Consider the following 20,457-nt stretch of genomic DNA (forward strand, 5'->3'; position numbering starts at 1 on the left):
GATACAGTATTAAGATCCAAAGGTGCTGGGTTTGTTGCCAAACGTCATGCACTTATTTCAAGAGTTTGACTTTGGAGCAGACCATAATATAATGGCTTATTATTTTTTGAGTTGTGTTTCTTCCAAAATAGAGCCATGAAAAAAAAAATAATGAAGCATTTTGGATATTGCTATACCAGTGACTTAGTTGAACACTTGTTGCCATTAATAATTAAGAAATTATTCCATAATCCTGTTGAAATTGATTCCTGCTAACTTTTCAAAATATTATTCTACATTAAAATGGATGTACATTTTTGAATGTGGTTATTTTTAGAGAAGAAATTTTCTGTTATGGAGACATATTAAAGAGTATGTATATGTGGCAGCTGTGATTATTCCCGGGCCCTGTTGTTAGCACTGGGATACATCAGTGAATGAGACAAAGTGCCTGCCCTTCTGGAGCTTGCGTCTTATGCTGAACACAGACAAAGGTGCACTGAAAAAACATCAACGCAGGAGAAAGAGGCCATAGTACATAAGGTTCTCCTGAAATAAGCATTTCAGATGTTATCATCTCAGATTCCTATGGGCTTTAGAGGCCTGTTCAACTCCCCCATTTATAAGGAAGGAAAGTGAGGCAGCCAGGTCTGCACAAGGCCCACAGTTAGGTTAGCCAGCTCCCTGAGTTATGTCTTTGACTTCCTTCAATACACAGTTAACTAACAGTGGCAAGCCCAAGTTCACACTTATTAATTGAATTCAGTGAGTAGGCATTGAGGGCTTTATGTACATGATAGGGCTTTGCTATATTTATTGGGAATCAACTCCAGCTCATACGTAGTTAATTGAATTTCTGTGACACTAGAACAGGAATTTATATCTCTTGGAAGCAGATTTGTGTACAAAACACATTTTTTAAAAAGAGTAAAATTGGTGCCAGAGATTTTTATAAAATGATACTTAAATGACCCTGAAGTTTCTGACAAGGTTCTAAGATTTAGAAAGTAAAAGATTAATTTGATGAGATGAAGTTTTCTTCCAACTGTGGTAAAATAGCACATAAGATAAATTTACCATCTTACTTATTTTTAAATGTATAGTTCAGAAGTGTTAAGTACATTCACATTGTACAGCCAATCTCAAGAACTCTTTATTTTACGAAACTTTTTTTTTGTTTTTCCATGGAGACGGGGCCTTACTGTGTTGCCCAGGCTGGTCTTCAATTCCTGAGCTCAAGCAATCCTCCCACCTTGGCCTCCTAAGGTGCTGGGATTACAGGCATGAGCCACTGTGCCAGGCTGTCAAAACTAATTTTTAAAAAATTCTTTTAAAAATCCAGAGGTAGGATGTTTTGATAATGGTTACAGAAATGAAATCAACTTGACAATCTGTCAGTTTTTATTGAGTAAGATGGGCAGTTGGGAAGAGACCTAAGGCATTCATACTTTCTTTTAAGACTTGACTTAATAAATGGAGGGTTTAATTTAATAGACATTTACAGCTAGGTTTCTCACTAGGATTTGAAGGGTTTTTCAGTTCTTTTCTGCCTAAAAAAAACCTCAGACAAAATTAACTATGCTTATTGAACGGTTAACTGAAATTATGTAATATAGGAATTTGTATTATTTTGAAAATAATTCTTTTTTTATTGATGATGACATTATACCTAGAAATTGAGTGAGCAGACATGTATCATCATATAATCTTTATTGCACACACAGAAGTAGAGATTTAGGGAATTCTTCCTTGGTTGGTAAAAGGAAGTAGAGCACCCTACTCCTCTTTTTTTAAAAAAACTCAGTTCCGTGTAATAGCTTCCCAAGTGTCGTGACTAATTTCCTTTGTTCAAAAGGAAATCATCACCAAATGAAATATCAGAGCTCCTGTCTAGTCAAGTAATTAAACAATGTCCAGCAGTCTTTTGCAGCAGATATTTTGAAAAGTTTTTTCAGTAAATTAAAGTTTTATTAAGTGTTAGATCCTGTCAAAGGAACAAATATGAACGTAAAAGATAAAATATTTTTTATCTCATGTCTCCTTGGGGAAATATGGTCAATAATATGACAGTGAAGGTGGAAGAACGTAAAGGAACTTACAGATATACAGGCTTTATTTATCTTTTCACTTTATAGGTCTTTTGTGTAAAGCTTTTATTAAGTTCCTATAGTATAGGAGCAGATCTGTACCGATGGAGCATTGTATAATAGGTGTTAGTTAAAAACCTTATATATAATGTTGAGGAAGAATTGCTAGACTAGAAATTGTGGTTATCTTTTAAATGTACTAGAACAGTGGATGTTAATGAGGAATAAACAACATAATCACCTGTGGAACTTAAAAGATGTACAGATGTCCCTAGACACTCTAACTGGTTCACTCTGGGGTAGGGCCTAGACATGTGACTTTTTAAAGAATAGAGCTCGGTGAAGGAATATAATGAAAATTCTCAGCCAATTACTCTTGCAGAAAGAAATACCAGGTTTATTATGAGCCTTAAATAATACCAAAGAATTAATTTTCTGTTTTTAAGTTTAGAAAATTTCTGATTTCTGTCTTCCTTTTTAAAGATTGTTTTGGGGTTCTATCTATTGTGGACAGATCATTGATAAAAGGCATTTATGCAACTCAATTATATTATCCTTGAGATAGAAGACTACTACTGCTTATTCACATGAGAATTTTAAAGAGTTGCATCCTACATTTAACTGAGGCAAATTCAACTTTCAGCACTTGGCAAATGAATTGAAGAACTACTATGTGGGTCCCAAACTGAAGTCAATTATTTCGTTTATTGTCAATGAAAGATATGATGGGCTGGGCACGGTGGCTCATGCCTATGATCCCAACACTTTGGGAGGCCGAGTGGGTGGATCACGAGGTCAGGAGTTCGAGACCAGTCTGATCAACATGGCGAAACCCTGTCTCTACTAAAAATACAAAAATTAGCCAGGCGTGGTGGTGCACACTTGTAATCCCAGCCACTCAGGAGGCTGAGGCAGGAGAGTCACTTGAACACGGGAGGCAGAGGTTGCAGTGAGTCGAGATCTGCCACCGCACTCCAGCCTGGGCAACAGAGTGCCAGACTCCATCTCAAAAAAAAAAAGAAGAGAAAAAAAAGAAAGATATGGTAACCAGTTCCAAAGTTGGAGAAACAAACCATATTGGATTTATTTTAAAATGTACAATAGAACCAAAGCTATGTATGGAATTGAAGGACAATTTAAGGAATTTTCAGGAGTAATATTGATACTATATAGCGTAATATACTCAGTAAAAGGCAAGGTCATATTGGTAAAAGTAAAAAATGCTATCAAATTTAATCATGTATCATTTTGTGCTTTGGTTGTTTTGACATCAAATTATTATTTTTTCCTTTCTAGAGATGAAGAAGCCACCAGTGGCCCCCAAGCCCAAGTTTGTTGTGGCAAATAATAAGCCAACTCCACCTCCTATTGCACCTAAACCCGACATTGTGATTTCTAGTGTTCCACAGTCAACAAAGAAAATGAAACCAGCAATAGCCCCAAAACCAAAAGTCCTGAAGAGCTCACCTGTTCGAGACATTGGGCAGTCGCCATCAAGGAAAATCATGTTGAACCTGGAAGGGCATAAACAGGAATTAGCTGAAAGCACTGACAACTTTAACTATAAATATGAAGGCGATCAGAGCAGTGATTATATTTCACCAATGTGTTCCTGCAGTTCTGAGTGTATCCATAAGATGGGCCATAGAGAGAATTTGTGTGTAAAGCAGCTTGTTTTAGAGCCCGTGGAAATGAATGAAAATTTAGAAAATAGTAAAATTGATGAGACTTTGACTATACAAACTAGGAGTAAATGTGATTTGTATGGCGAAAAAGCCAAGAACCAGGGTGGGGTTGTTTTAAAGGCAAGCATTTTAGAAGAGAAGCTCAAAGATGCCTTAATACACCGAATGCCACCTTTTATTTCTGCACAGAAGCACAGGTCCACAGACAGCCCAGAAATGAATGGTGGCTGTAATTCAGATGGACAATTCAGAATTGAGTTTACAGATTTGTCACCTTCCCCATCCAGCTTTGAAAAAGTTCCTGATCATCACAGTTGCCACTTACAGCTTCCTAGTGATGAATGTGAAAATTTTGACACTTGCCAGGATGACAGTGAAAAAAGCAATAATTGCTTTCAGTCATCTGAGCTAGAGGCTCTGGAAAATGGGAAAAGGAGTACTTTTATATCTTCAGATGAAGTTAGTAAGAAATCAATAGTCAAAGACCTTGGTCCCTTAGAAATTCATTTACTACCATATACCCCAAAATTTCCAACTCCCAAGCCCAGAAAGACACGAACTGCTCGTCTGTTACGCCAGAAGTGTGTAGATACTCCTAGTGAAAGCACTGAAGAACCAGGGAATTCAGACAGTAGCTCTTCCTGTCTTACTGAAAATAGTTTGAAAATGAATAAAATCAGTGTTCTTCATCAGAATGTTTTGTGTAAGCAGGAGCAGGTGGATACAGTGAAGCTGGGAAATAAAAGTGAATTGAATATGGAATCCAACAGTGACGCACAGGACTTAGTCAATTCACAGAAAGTCATGTGTCATGAAATATCTTCCTTTGAAAAGATGGCATCTTCTTTTGATACAGACTCTAATTTGAGTTCTGACAGCACAACTGTAGATGGTTCTAGTATGTCGCTTGCTGTGGATGAAGGGACCGGTTTTATAAGATGTAGTACTTTATCTATGAGCCTGCCTAAGCAGCTCAAATTAACTTGCAATGAACATTTGCAATCTGAGAGAAACCTGGGAGTTTCTGCCCCTCAGATGCAAAAGGAATCTGTTATAAAAGAGGAAAATTCCCTACGAATTGTCCCCAAAAAACCTCAAAGACACAGCTTGCCTACTACAGGAGTGCTTAAAAAGGCTGCCTCCGAGGAGCTTGTGGAAAAAAGTTATTATCCTTCAAGTGAAGAAAAAAGTTCAGAGAAGGGCCTAGAAAGGAATCACCTTCAGCATTTGTGTGCCCAAAACCGTGGTGTGTCATCCTCCTCTGATATGCCTAAACGGGCTTCAGAAAAGCCAGTGTGGAAGTTACCTCATCCTATATTACCCTTTTCAGGGAACCCAGAATCCTTAAAGTCTGTCACCTTATCGTCAAACAGTGAGCCTTCAACAGCCCTAACCAAGCCTAGAGCAAAATCGTTATCTGCTGTGGATGTGGAAAAGTGCACTAAGCCTTGCAAAGACTCTGCAAAGAAAAACTCTTTTAAAAAGTTGCTCAACATGAAACTATCCATCTGTTTCATGAAGAGTGACTTTCAAAAATTTTGGTCCAAGAGTAGCCAACTTGGAGATACCACCACAGGCCACCTCTCCAGTGGGGAGCAGAAGGGGATTGAAAGTGATTGGCAAGGCTTGTTGGTAGGAGAGGAGAAGAGAAGTAAGCCCATCAAGGCATATTCCACAGAAAACTATAGCCTGGAATCTCAAAAGAAGAGGAAGAAGTCCCGGGGCCAGACAAGTGCAGCTAATGGTCTGAGAGCTGAGTCTTTGGATGACCAAATGCTCTCCCGGGAGTCATCGTCTCAGGCACCTTACAAGTCTGTTACAAGCCTCTGTGCACCGGAGTATGAAAATATACGCCATTATGAGGAAATACCAGAGTATGAGAACTTACCGTTTATTATGGCTATACAGAAAACTCGAGAGTTGGAATGGCAGAATTCCAGCAGCGTGGAGGACACAGATGCAAATGTGTATGAGGTAGAAGAGCCGTATGAAGCTCCAGATGGCCAGCTGCAACTTGGACCTAGACATCAGCATTCCAGGTAACAAGTGCCAGACAGACACTTTTGCATGCATCATTGCAATTAACCTTCAACAGCCTGGTGAGTTTGATATGCAGGGGGAAAAAAACACGTGGTTGAAGGAATAGTTTAGAAAATGTGTATTAAATTATTCTCAAGTGCAGCCTCCTTTTAGCATACAGTTGGAATGGATATTTGCAAATACAAGCTTGAAGTAGTTAATTTATTTTAGTAGCCGATTCAAAGAATTTGAACCAGTGGCAACGTAAGGTGCTACAAGGAAGGCGTGGAACAGAGAGGTCCTGGGCCTCCAGGCACCAGCTCAGAAGTCATAGCAGGAAACCTGGGGCAGGAAATTGGCCAATTCAATGACATTTATTTGCTAGGTGTAAGAAATCTGAAGTTACTGAAATATGCAGGCATTTACATGTGGTGCCCTTATCGGGTGAAACCTCCAAATTTTTAGAAGTTCACCACTTTTTGAAGATTGGTCGTTTTACCTGTTGATGCCTAATTGTCACCTCCAGTGGATATAGGAAAAATGCAGGAAACACGTAACTACTCTTTATTTCTCACTTTTAAAATAATTTAATTAATTATTATTATTATTTTTTGAGATGGGGTCTTACTCTGTCACCCAAGCTGGAATGCAGTGGTATGATCATGGCTCACTGCAGCCTTGACCCCCCATGATCGAGCAGTCCTCCCATCTCAGCCTCCTTGAGTAGCTGGAACTATAGGTGCATGCCACCCTGCCTGAATAATTTTTGTGTTTTTTGTAGAGACAACGTTTTGCCATCATGCCCAGGCTGGTCTTGAACTCCTGGGGTCAAGCAGTGCTCCCGCCTTTGCCTCCCAAAGTGTTGGGATCACAGGCGTGAGTCACTGCACTGCACCTATTTCTCACTTTTGTATGTGCACTTCCTACCTGTGGAATACCTACTCCATCCCTCTTATTAAAATCGTGCCCATCCTTGATGATACAGCCCCTCAGTCTTTGGCTTCATGAAGCTTCTACAATTACCTAGTCAGAAGTGTTTACTTCCTATTGTGACCACCCAGTTATGTTGTGATATCCTTTCATCTCAGGCTGTCTTAGTGTATAACTATTTATCGGCATGTCTGATGTTCTGTATTTGGTTTTAAGCTCCATGAAGAGTTCTAGTCATCTCTTTGTCCTGGATAAAGCCAAGCAAGAGGCCTAGTAGAATCAGTAGATGTTGATTGGGTCTAAGGAGAATGAATGAAAATAGGCCAAGGGAGCAACCACTGCAGCGGCTTCCTTCTCCCTTCTCTCTCCATAGTCGCATAGGGAGCTTTTCCATTGTATTTCTAATATTTGTGTTTAACAGAAAAGCACATGGACCCTTTTGGAAATCTCTAGATTATTCTTAGTCCGCTAACTTCAGGTCTTTGAAATTCAAGTCTTAAAATGTGACTTTGTAGAAAATACTTGACATATAGTGGGGGTTATTAGTGCGTTCTCACGCTGCTACTAAAAACATACCCAAGATTGGGTAATTTTTAAAGGAAAGAGGTTTAATTGATTAACAGTTCAGCATGGCTGGGGAGGCCTCAGGAAACTTACAGTCATGGAGGAAAGGGAAGCAAACACGTGCTTCTTTACATGGGGACAGCAAGGAGAAGGGCAGAACGAAAGATTGAAAAGCCCCTTATAGAACCATCAGATCTTGTGAGAGAACTCACTCACTATCTCGAGAACAGCAGCCTGGGAGAACCGCACCCATGATTCAGTTACCTCCCACTGAGTCCTTCCCATGACACATAGGGATTATGGGGACTGCAATTCAAGATGAAATTTGGATGGGGACACAGCCAAAGCATATCATGGAGGCTCAAAAAAAAAAAAAAAAGCATTGTTGGGTGAATTGAATAAGTAAAATTGTCAAGCAAGTCAGCGTACCAAGTAAAGTAAATTATTTTAAGTTCCTTTAACTGTCAGATATTCTCATAGCATTTTTCTTTACTCGTAGTCAGTCTTTCCTGCCCTTCCTCCTTTTGCATAAAAAAGGCTACTTTCCTCCCTTGCCTAATTTTTCTCATAGCCAGCTGCATTCTGTTTTCATATTTCTGCTTCCTAAATATTAGTACCTAGGCAAAAAGCTCCTTCCTTGACATAAATACTTATTTTTCATTTTTTTTTTTTTCTCTTTGGAGAGAGGGTCCCACTCTGTCTCCCAGGGTGGAGTACAGTGGTACAGTCAAGGCTTACTGCAGCCTGGAACTCCTGGGCTCAAGTGATACCCAACCCCCTTCAGCCTCCCAAGTAGCTGGGACCACAGGTGCATACCACCACACCCAGCTAATTTTTATTTTTTATTTTTTATAGAGCTAAGATCTCCCTGTATTGCCCAGGCTGGCCTCGAACTCCTGTTCTCAAGTAATCCTCCCATCCCAGCCTCCCAAAGTGCTGGGATTACAGGCATGAGCCACCATTCCTGGTTCTTGGCATAAATATTTCAAATTGTCTGTTTTCAGGATTGCTTTTCTCTGTAGAACCATTTTATTGGTAGTATCCTTTTTTTTTTAAACATGCTTTTCCATATTTGTTTTGTGTGTAATAAGTTTGATTGACTTCTTCACAATATACTATATCCTTGCCTAAGATAAATTTTTTTCTTTTTGAGTCACTTTATTTGTGAATGAGTACAATTTTTTCTTGAAATTGGAGGTTTGGCCATTGGGGTGTGTTTTCTGTTGGCCATCAGGTTTAAACCCTAAGAGCTTGCCATTATCTCTGCCAATCCTGGAACTTGTTTTTTATCTGGTATGCTTCTTAGGTTGTTAGGGCTCTGCTGCTTGACTGGGTGGAAGCTGGTAAGAAGGGGTTAATGCACGCAGCCAGCCAGTAGCATAAGGAGAGTTCTTTCTGGAGGCCACAGGAAACCAAGGGCAGCTTTGGACAGGTTACAGGCCTTCAAGTAGGGCAGCCTGGTAAAGGCTGGGTGAGCTCTGCTTTTGAATTTCGCTTTCCAAGGAGACTTTTGTTTAGGCCTGGAGCAGGGAGCCTGCAACAGGCTTGAGACTACTAAAATGTGCCAGAGGAATCAAAAGCCCTGAGTCATAGGGTCAGAATCACAGTATTGCCTGGGAGGTTGTTCCTCTTGTAAACAACATTGAATAGAGGAGAAAGGAAATTCAAGCCTTCCTGAGGAGGACACCTTGACACCCTGAGATCAAATAAATGAACAGTGAGGCATACATTTCAGGTGAGCTCAAAGGGTCCTGTTTGGTAATCTGGCTGTTGAAAATACAGACCTGTGCCTTAGAATAATTAATTCAAAATCCAGTACATTGACTGGGGTTCTAAAATGATAAGAAACAATGCAAATGAACTCTGCTTAAGATTTTTCTGCTGGGGTCATCATAAGGGTGTCATAGTTTCTCAACCTTCAGGGAAGAAAGTCTGGGTCAGGGCTCTAATTCACTGAATCATGAATTTTATAGAGTCTACACATGTGACTAACCAAATTCTGGTTAGTAAACAGATTTTTGACAAGCTTGGTATAGCCCATAGGGTCGCTTTCTTTAGAATATGGGTGTTTCGTAAGTCCAGTGCTTACCATTTACTTTTTTTTTTTTTTTTTTTTTTTGAGACAGGGTCATGCTCTGTTGCCCAGGCTGGAGTACAGTGGCACAATCACTGCTCACTGTAGCCTTGGGGTTAAGTGATCCTCCCATCTCAGCCTCTCAGGTAGCTGGGACCACAGGCATGTGTCACCACGCCCATCTAAGTTTTGTATTTTTTGTAGAGATGGGGTTTCACCTTGTTGCCCAGGCTGGTCTCGAACTCTTGGTCTCAAGAGATCCTCCTGCCTCAGCCTCCCAAAGTGCTGAAATTATAGACGTGAGCCACCATGCCTAGCCAACATTTACAAAACAACATGTTTACAATTTATCAGGAAGTAATTGTAGGCAGTCCCCAATTCCTAATAGGACTGTGTTCTAAAAGTTTATGATAATTTGGAACTCAGAGTGTATTTCCCAAAGAAACAGTTTTGAAATGGTGGTAAAGTCCTCAGTTTAGTCCCCTGGTTATATTAACCATTACTGGCCTATCTTCCCCTCCACTCCTCTCCCTACCCCAGCCCAAGGGAAGTGAATTCTCTCTGTGTGTGGGTGGGTGTGTGCGCGTGCGTGCACGTATGTCCCTGTGATGCAAGCTGGGGTTGAGGTGGTAGCCAGGGTGGGGTTAAGCACCTGGGATCTCAGAGGAGCAAATCTACAAGGCCTGAGGCCCCAGGGTTTGTGGGAAGGATGAGATGACTAAGGAAGAATGAGGAAACTGGGGGCTGGGTGAGCTGTGTGGAAGACCGATAAGGAGTGATAAGGGGGAAGGGTGGGGTAGTGGCTGGGAATTAGTAGAGAGTGGGCTTCTTTACCTCCTTTTCTCCTTATTCCAATCCCTTCCTTCTTTCCCTCCCCATTCTCCTTTGCTAACTGCATCATTTGGCTAATTTGAGTTTCTGATGCCTGGCAAAGTGAGTAGAAGAAACCGGAGGAGGAGACTGGATGGGGGCGCAAGGAGTGGCACTGGGAAACCCCAGAGGAGAAAGGACGAACAGCCAAAGCTGAAGATGAAGGAGACTGGAAGGGAAGTTCCCATGGCTGGAGAAACCATAGCTTTAGGTGTTCCACATAGGTCATCATTTAGTCACCGCTCTAGGTTCTCAGAGGCAGTTTTGTTGATAGTGCAACTGGGAGCCACTCTGGATTGTTCTGACATTTTGGGGTTATAATTGAGACATCTTCCTTGAAATGTTTCAGATATAATAAATATAAAACAGCCAGCAGGCAAAGGATCTTTCTATCTTATTGATATTCAGGTGATGGGTACCCATTTACTACTATTTTTATTTAAAAAGTTTGATATTCAGAGAGAAGTTCCTGAAATTTGAACCTTTGAGCCTTTGTCTGTAACCCTTATTTTAAAGGGTTATGGACAAATCAACAAAATAATCGTGTCCAAATGTTGGAATTTTCTCCTTGAAATTGAGGCAGATTTCTAGATTCTATAAAGAAAAATTTCCCTGGAAACATTCCAAGTTTTTCCTTTGTTTCAGTTTGTTCGTATTATAAACATTTCAAAGAAAAAGTATGATAATTGGGTTTTCCTAGGCAACCTAGCAAACCCTCGATTTATTTATTTCACAGATACCCACCATATGTCAAGCATTGTACTTTCAAAGGTGAAAAGTGATCCTACTCCCAAGGAGCTTCTGCCCAGTGAGGTGACAGAAGTTTATAATACATGGTTTTACTAATTAGTTGTCTTTTTCTTAATTGTACCTGAATAGGGTATTAAAGAAAACATCACCTACATGGCAACACTTGAACCGAGTCTTTTTTAAGTGGGCATGATTCAATCTGGTGTTTAGGAGGTTTTTTTTTTAATGTTGGTGAGAACAGTTTTAGCAGTGCTGTTGGAGAAGGAGCCAGATTGCAAACTGGGACTGAGAAGAGAGGAAGTGGAATCAGAAATGTGGATTGTTGTCCCTTGAAACTCTTCCCAGAAGTGCCTGTCATTTGACAGGTTTGGATTTATCTTTTGGTCTTCAAGCACCAGAATTCAAAGTAGATTGAACTTCAAAATTATTTCTTTTAAATGAATCAATATACTCTCATCTCTGATGAAAGAAAATACTAGGTTTTTGTTTCTCCCCATTTTAAATTTGAGACTGGTCTTGAAGAGCTGCTGAATGACATTACAAGTCCTGTTACGGGATTTTCATTGTAAATCAGGAGACCTAGTCTAGAAGACCTCTCTCTGGTTACATTTACCACCTCGTGGTATTGTTGGATTTCAATGTAAGGCTTAGAGTATACTCTAACAGCCTATGAACACTTCCATGTTGTCGTAGCACAGATGAGATTATGCACAGTTAGAGGGTGGGGGTTGGTACTGATAATCAACAGCAGCCCTTTCCTGTAAGTTATTTTCAGAGACAGCTCAGGAAATGTAAAAAATCTGTATGCCTCTTTAACTTTGTGTTTCTTGTGTTAGAATCGGAGCCACACAGTTCTGGCAAATCCGTTTGTTTGCATACTTACCCTGCATTTGAAATTCCAGCAGAAGCATTGGGTTTTCTTTCTTGGCAATAAAGGTCTTCTTTTTTCCTTTTAATAAGGAATTAGGGGCCAGGCGTGGTGGCTTATGCCTGTAATCTCAGCACTTCGGGAGGCTGAGGCAGGAGGATTGCTCGAGCCCAGGAGTTCGAGACCAGCCTGGGCAACATGGTGAGACCCTATCTCTATGGAAAAAAAAAAGAAACAAAAAAAATTTTTTTAAAGGAATTAGGAATAAGTATTATGAAGGGTATTAATTAATATTAGGAATTAAATTGCAGTGTTTTGTCCAGCTGTATTACTTTGGTCTCATTTCCTGCCAAAGCAGATAAATGATATTTTATCTATATGCTTTTTTTTTTGGGAAATGGAGTCTTACTCTGTCACCCAGGCTGGTGTGCAGTGGGGCTATCTTGGCTCACTGCAGCCTCTGCCTCCTGGGTTCAAGAGATTCTCCTGCCTCAGCCTCCTGAGTAGCTGGGATTACAGACACTGCCACTATGCCCAGCTAATTCTTTTGTACTTTGAATAGAGATGGGGTTTCACCATGTTGGCCAGGCTGGTCTTGAACTCCTGACCTCAAGTGATCAGCCCACCTCAGCCTCCCAAAGTGTTGGGATTACAGGTATGAATCACCGCGACCAGCGCATATGTATGCTTTTGTATGGTAGATTGTCACTCTACACTTTTAGAGGCATATTTTTAGTCAGAGATAGAAGAAAAAAATATAGACTACAAAAATGTATGGAAGAAGAATGTGTGTGTGTGTGTGTGTGTGTGTGTGTGTGTTTCTGTCCTGCTTAGTAAAACAGTTTTTTGAGATAGCTGAAATTTGCACACTTTGGGAGAATAAAAGGTTGCATTATTATTTTTAGAGCTAACTAGTTTTCCGTTGCCATATTTTCATCAAGTTCTTGAATAATAAAAATCTAAAAATCTTAAATTTAGCCAAGGATATGATTATTTTTGTTTTTATAAAATTTGAGTTAGTTGGATCAGTGAGACAAATATTGCTTTGTAAAGTGAATTTCTGACCTAGGTCCTAGAGAAAAGTCCCCAGTGTAAATCTTTGGGGGAAGGGCAGAAGTGGTGAGGGTGAAAAGGAGGGCCCACTATGTTCTCCTAAGCATTTGCACTTCTTGTAATGACGTGATATATAAAGGTAATCAGACAGTCATCCTGCAGTCAGTGAATGGATGAAACCTTGCAGTAGGGTGTTTGGAAATCAGAATGCATTTTTGCAGTAGTCATAACTGAGTGCGAGTGACTTTCCCAGCCCACCTGCAAGAACATATTTAGCTTCTAATATATGAAAAATGTGATAGAAAGTAATAGGAAATGAGACTGTGACAGTAATAAAACAGCAGTGAAGTTAAATAAATGGCTTTTGTGACTCTTGCTCATATGATGGTGCCTTCAAGAAGGGAAAGGTTAGTGTGTTGAGGAGGGAAATAGCAAGGGGGAAGGGAACAGGATGAAGAGGTGGAGATGAACTTTTATCTCCCTCATCTTCCAGGTGGTTCAGGGGAATTCCACATCTGGGCTTGTGTCTTTATGGAAGGCAATGAGTATGTTCATATTTCACAGATTCATTAAGTAATGCCTGTGCTTGTATATTACATTTGATAGCTTTTTATGTTCTTCTAGACATTTTTAAAGAATTCATTATCTATTCCTGGAATCGCATAGATAAATTTGGTCTTCAGGGAAGCCCTTTGGATTAAAAAAAAAAAAAAAAGCAGACTAGACATGTTTATATCAGCCTATTTATTTTAATACTTTCTTGAAACTATGTTAGGTACAAAGAACAGTTCGTGTTATAGCACATTTGGGTGTGGGTAGCTACAAAGAAGTACTGGCCTTTTTTAATGCTGAGTGTCTTAAGTTCAGGAATGGAACTGCCTCGTTTCTTCTGGGTGGTATGGAAAAACTACTTTGGTGGTTTAGACTGCTTCTGGTAATTGTGTTTGTGGATCTCTGGAGAAAAAAGAAAGTGTATTTGTAAGTAGTTTTGACAGCAGGCAGAGATAATCTACCATTGGAGCAATAAAAATAGGAGTGGCCAAGTAGACTATCAGTGGAGTAAACATGATGATTGTATTTCTGGGAAGAACAGCTATCTTCTTTCAGTTTTCGTTCCCAGGTTTCTCAGCCCTTCTTGTTTGCATTTATTATAGGCCCCTCTTTTTGTTCCATATAAGCATGAATTGGAGTAAGGTTGCTATGTTACCCTTTTATATGCAAAGGAATTGAGTTATGGTGTTTAAGTGATTTCATGAAAAAAGAACAGTGATGGAAATGCGATAGTTAGTGGTTCTGAGCCCTCATCTTCAAGGGTCTGTTTACCAGACTCTCCCATTTATCAAAGTATTTTGGTTTCAGATGCAGGAAAGGTGAAATAATAAACACTGAACAAAGAAAACCAGTTTCCCCCTAATGTTTCCATAAAAATAAAAAGGAAAACAAACACATTTAGGCTTTTTATGTTTGAAATGGTGTAACTGCTTGTTCTTTTAGCTCCTGTGGATTCAGTCGAAGGCTTCATGTTTTACTTAGATCATTTATTTTTTGAAGTCAGTTTTTCTTGATAACATTTGTAACAGTTGACATACTTTGGCATATGTTAGTATCGTATGAAACATTAGAAGTTAAAGAGTAGATATGGTTTTTAATAAACTTAGAATAGCCTGTTTTGTCTTGTTTTATATCTGACAAGCAGTTCTGATTTTTTGAATTGTTTGCCAACTGTAATTTTAAGTCCAACAAAGTCGACAAAATGTATAAAGAAGGAATAATTTGTAGCTTATCCCCACCTTCCCTAACTTTGTTTTGGTCTTTTGATGTATCCCACAGTCTCAAGTAGAGAGAGATTTCAATGTAGAAGTGTAGCTTTTTGTAATCCCAGAATTTTGAGAGGCCCAGGCGGGCAGATCTCTTGAGATCAGGAGTTCGAGACTAGCCTGGCCAACGTGGTGAAACCCCGTCTCTATTAAAAATACAAAAATTAGCTGGGTGTTGTGGCACGTGCCTGTAGTCCCAGCTACTCAGGAGGCTGAGGCAGGAGAATTGCTTGAACATGGGAAACGGAGGCTACAGTGAGCTAAGATTGAGCCAGCCTGGGCAACAGAGCAAGACTCCATCTCAACAACAAAAAAAAAGTAGGGGAGCTTTTCCACTACTTAATTTTTCTTTCCATAGCTCCTCTAAAAACATGCAGATAAAGCACAGTCCATCTCTACTGCCCTTCTTACTGGGGAGAAAGGCAGGGATAGATAATTAAATCATTTACAAGTCCAGGTATGATTTGCTTGATAACGAAAGTTTCTGAAATCTTAGTCTTTTAGAAGTCTGGGGGTAAGAAAAAAGTAAATAAGGATTTTTTTTTTTTTTTTTAAATAATCAAGTGGTTTGAAAAACCTTAGAAATTAAAATGTCTGTTAATGATTTTAAGTTAAATGTAGTCTTAGAATCATTAAAGTTTAGAACGAAAGGAATGATTATAAATCATGCAGTCCACTGTCTTCACTCACTGGTGCAACCAAAGCCCAGAAAGACTTGTTGACTTTGCCCACACCACAGCAATGGGAAATTCCAAAACCAGAGCTCCAGCCTGGAGCTTCTAATGCTGGGGTGGAAGCATTGTAGAGAAAGTGAGCAAAATTTAGAAGACGAAAGTGATCTTAGTTGTTGCACAAAGGTTCAGGTTTACTTGCATCATTGCCCTTTTTTCTCCTTTTATAACAGTATTGTTACTGCTGTCAGGAAGGAGACCCCACACACAGATGCATATGAACACAGAATTATATGGCTATTTTTAAAATGGTGATTTCAGCAAGGTGAATATTCAAACTAGGCAGAAACTTTCAGCAAACAAATAATCTGATGCTACTAATACATGTTAACAAAACTTTCTTCCCCCAAACTGACTCCCCATCAATCCAGTTTTTTCTCTTCCTTACCAAAAGTCTATAAACCAGAGAAGATGAAGGATTAGAAGTGCCGTTCACAGAAATAGCATGAATTTAAGGCTTAATAGTAATCGTGGACGGGCGCGGTGGCTCACGTCTATAACCCCAGCACTTTGGAAGGCCGAGGCGGGTGGATCACGAGGTCAGGAGATCGAGACCATCCTGGCTAACATGGTGAAACCCCGTCTCTAGTAAAAATACAAAAAATTAGATGGGCGTGGTGGTGGGCGCCTGTAGTCCCAGCTACTGGGGAGACTGAGGCAGGAGAAGGGCGTGAACCTGGGAGGCGGAGCTTGCAGTGAGCCAAGATTGCGCCACTGCACTCCAGCCTAGGTGACAGAGCGAGACTCTGTCTCAAAGAAAAGAAAAAAAAAAAAAAAGTAATGGCTTGAATTTACTCAAGATTTCCGATATGCCAGCATTATGCTAAGAGCTCTTGCACGTATCATTTCGTCCCTTTTATCCTTTAAGATAGATATTATTGTTTTCTTTTACAGATGAGGAGACTAAGCCTTAATGAGGTTAAATAACTTGCTCAAGGGCACAGAGCTAATGTGTAGATAAACTGAAGTATGAAACTAAGTTTTCTGATCCTGAGGCATACTGACATTTAATCAGAACATGTTGATGTTGTGCTTTGCTGTGAGCCATGGTTTCACTATTATTTTATTTTTTAGTAGTAATATTGGTAGAGGTCTGTGAATCTTCTACCCAAGGGACCACAATGGACAAAATATTTCTGTCCTTAATTTGTTCACTATTTAGAGGGAAAACACAGAGACACCTGCAGTAATATAAATAGAAATTAATGGGCATTTTTAGAGACCCCAGATTTTTCATGCAAGAAGAGCTTGTTGATTGGAAAGCTTTTATGGTTAGGTAATAGGTGTTTCAAAGGTTGGAAACTGAATTCATTACGTCATATTTGCATTTAGTCCAGTGGGTGGTGGCTGCTATTCAAAGCAAGTTAAATATGGTTCCTGTCATTTACTAGTTACATGTGGATGTTGATTGCATGGAAAGGATTATGCATGTCTCATATTTCCCCACTGATTTACATGAGAGTTGCTTTTTTAAACCTGTTATCCCTGTTCCTCATTTTGTTCTCTCTGTGACGTACATTCTGACATCTAAAGCACTTTTATTTAATAATTGTTATTTATGCGTCCCCAAAGTAAATATTTCGTAAGGCTAAAATACTTTTTATAATAAGATAATACCCTTATTAACTTAAGGAAAAAATAGATTTAAATGAATGGTAGGGGTATATTTCCCCCAAAAGATGCAGGTGATATGTTCCCTCTAATTAGTTGAAGATTTCTTAGAGGAGGAAGGCTTTCTGGAGCCTTTTGGGGTTCTTTTTGTTTGTTTGTTTTTATTTTTTAGAGACAGAGTCTTGCTCTGTTGCCCAGGCTGTAGTGCAGTGGCATGATGTCACTTCAACCTCTACCTTCCAGGTTCGAGCGATTCTTCTGCCTCAGCCTTCTGAGTAGCTGGGATTATAGGTGCGCACCATCACAGCAGGCTAATTTTTATATTTTTAGTAGAGATGGAGTTTTACCACGTTGGCTAGGTTGGTCTCAAACTCCTGACGTCAAGTGATCCACCCACTTCGGCCTCCCAAAGTGCTGGGATTATAGGCATGAGCTGCCGCGCCCAGCCTGAGCATTTTGAATTGCGAGAGGGTATGACCTGGATACTGGATGATGGAGCATGTTCAGTCTGGCTATAAGTTGAGAGAAGTTCTTAGGCAAACCACTGCTAGCATTACTGGAACTACTGACGCAGGTTGTAGTCATTGACCCTGTCTTCCCAAAAGGCTTGCTGAATCTGCTTCCAAGGTAAAACGGATTGCGATGCCTCTTTGCGACTTTTTAATTTGTCGTCCGGCTGGGTATGGTAGCTTATGCCTGTAATCCCAGCACTTTGGGAGGCCGAGGCAGGAGGATCACTTGGATTGAGGCAGGAGTTTGAGACCAGCCTAGGCAATATAGTGAGACCCTGTCTCTACAAAAAATTTAAAAATTAGCCAGGCATGGTGGCATGTACCTGTAGTCCCAGCTACTTGGGAGGCTGCGGTGGGAAGATCACCCAAGTCTGGGAGGCAGAAGTTGCAGTGAGCCTAGATTGCGCCACTGCACTGCCGCCTGGATGACAGAGCAAGAACCTGTTTCAAAAAAAAAAGAAAAAAACTGGATGTTTATTAATACTGTCTATGCTGAACTGAATTTGGTTTTCTTAAGTGAATAAATGCTGTAGTCATAGTATAGAAAGCATGTTTAAATTCGTTCTGGCCAGGTGCGGTGGCTCACACCTGTAATCCTAGCGCTTTGGGAGGCTAAGGCGGGCGGATCAAGAGGTCAGGAGTTTGAGGCCAGCCTGGCCAACATAGTGAAACCCCGTCTCTACTAAAAATACAAAAAATTAGCTGAGCATCGTGGTGAGCGCCTGTAATCCCAGCACTTTGGGAGGCCATGGTGGGAGAATCACTTGAGTCCGGGAGTTCAAGACCAGCCTGAGCAACATAGCAAGGCCCTGTTTCTAAATAAATAAATAATAACTTCCTTCTATGCACAACCTGCTGTTACTGTACTAATTATGTAACAGGCTTCTGTAGAGCCAAACTGATTTTAAAAAACTGTACTTGGCTGTTAAAGGTAGATTAAAAAAATATATGGAATTACTCAAACTGTTTTTTTTGTTTTTTTTTTTTTGAGACAGAGTCTTGCTCTGTCACACAGGCTGGAGTGCAGCAGCGTGATCTCAAGCTCACTGCAACCTCCACCTCCCGGGTTCAAGCGATTATCCTGCTTCAGCCTCCCAAGTAGCTGATTACGGATGTGCACCACCGCGCCTGCCTAATTATTGTGTATTTGGTAGAAATGGGGTTTGGCCATGTTGGCCAGGTTGGTCTCAAACTCCTGACCTCAGGTAATCTGCCTGCCTCTGCCTCCCAAAGTGCTGGGATTACCGGCATGAGCCACCATGCCTGGCCCTTTCAAACTGTATTTTATTTAAAATATCCTATAATTCTAACTTTTTAATGAATTTGTGATTTTTTTCCCCTCAAATTAATTTAAATTAAAGTCTACCCACAAATAGCTACACAGTTGGCCTGGTTGCCAGGATATTTTGTTATCAAAGGGAATATAAGTATTGGCTTTCAGTTTTTAGTCTACAGGTGTAGATACATGTCAATTTCACTGCTTTACATGACTTGTTTCCTGCCTTTCCCTGTGTTTTATGCTAAAACAGAGGACGGACAAGGGATAGTGGTATGATGCTGCTCTGAAGGCTTTTGTTATAGAGCCTGGTGAAGTCCTGTGGCCTCAATCTGCCATTATTCTTTGCCTGAGATTCCTACCTAATGACAGTTGACTGCAGAGGTCTCTTCTTCTCATGTAAACTTAGTGACATTTTACCTGCTAGAGGGGATGTTGTCAGGTGATTTTAGTCCCTTGTAGCTAATCAGGTGCTTCAGAGAGATTTGGATTGTTAGAAATTATTTCTTAGAATTTATATGGCATTTTAAATATAGAATTTATAGCAAAATATAGATTTTACTTTTATAGAAGTCAGTAAACTTCATGTCCCCTCAGGAAAACCAGCAAACAAATAAATTACCTCCGATTATGTCCTTATCTGAGGCTGCTCTCAGCATTTGGAAGTAGAAGTGAAAAAACAGCATAGAAATTAAGGATAGTTCCTACCCACAAATAATTTGCAATCTGGTTTATTACTGTTTTTAATTGAAATGTTTATTGATATAACTGTAGATTCACATGTAGCAAAGAAACAATACAGAGAGAAACTAGTATACTTCAGCTAGTTTCCCTTAATGGTAACATTTTGTAGAACTGTAGTAAAGAATCACAACTGGTATATTAACATTGACAGAATCCACACTGATCTTTCGATTTCCCCAGTTTTACTTTTACTCACTTGTGTATTTATTTCTATATTATTTTATTAGATGTGTAAGTTTACATCTCCATCTTCACCATTCCATCACCACCAGGACCCCTCTTGTCCTTTTATACCCACACCCGCCCCCCTCCTACCTCTTCCCTTCAACCCCTGGCAACTACTAGTCTATTTCAGATATTTTTGTTGTTTAAAAAGGGATTGAGGCAGGAGTTTGAGACCAGCCTAGGCAATATAGTGAGACCCTGTCTCTACAAAAAATTTAAAAATTAGCCAGGCATGGTGGCATGTACCTGTAGTCCCAGCTACTTGGGAGGCTGCGGTGGGAAGATCACCCAAGTCTGGGAGGCAGAAGTTGCAGTGAGCCTAGATTGCGCCACTGCACTGCCGCCTGGATGACAGAGCAAGAACCTGTTTCAAAAAAAAAAGAAAAAAACTGGATGTTTATTAATACTGTCTATGCTGAACTGAATTTGGTTTTCTTAAGTGAATAAATGCTGTAGTCATAGTATAGAAAGCATGTTTAAATTCGTTCTGGCCAGGTGCGGTGGCTCACACCTGTAATCCTAGCGCTTTGGGAGGCTAAGGCGGGCGGATCAAGAGGTCAGGAGTTTGAGGCCAGCCTGGCCAACATAGTGAAACCCCGTCTCTACTAAAAATACAAAAAATTAGCTGAGCATCGTGGTGAGCGCCTGTAATCCCAGCACTT

General features: G+C 40.1%; 1 protein-coding gene across 1 annotated transcript in view; it reads left to right on the top strand.

Moving 5' to 3' along the window:
* The window catches only part of FGD6 (FYVE, RhoGEF and PH domain containing 6), a 159,594-nt gene that overhangs the window by 2,885 nt on the left and 136,252 nt on the right, over positions 1 to 20,457 (top strand). Inside the window, exon 2 of the mRNA XM_011990325.1 lies at positions 3,363 to 5,790. Coding sequence (XP_011845715.1) covers positions 3,363 to 5,790 — 2,428 coding nt within the window. The remainder of the gene's footprint in view (positions 1 to 3,362; positions 5,791 to 20,457) is intronic.

Source organism: Mandrillus leucophaeus, unplaced genomic scaffold (assembly GCF_000951045.1).
Source record: "Mandrillus leucophaeus isolate KB7577 unplaced genomic scaffold, Mleu.le_1.0 Scaffold377, whole genome shotgun sequence".
Classification (NCBI taxonomy): domain Eukaryota; kingdom Metazoa; phylum Chordata; class Mammalia; order Primates; family Cercopithecidae; genus Mandrillus; species Mandrillus leucophaeus.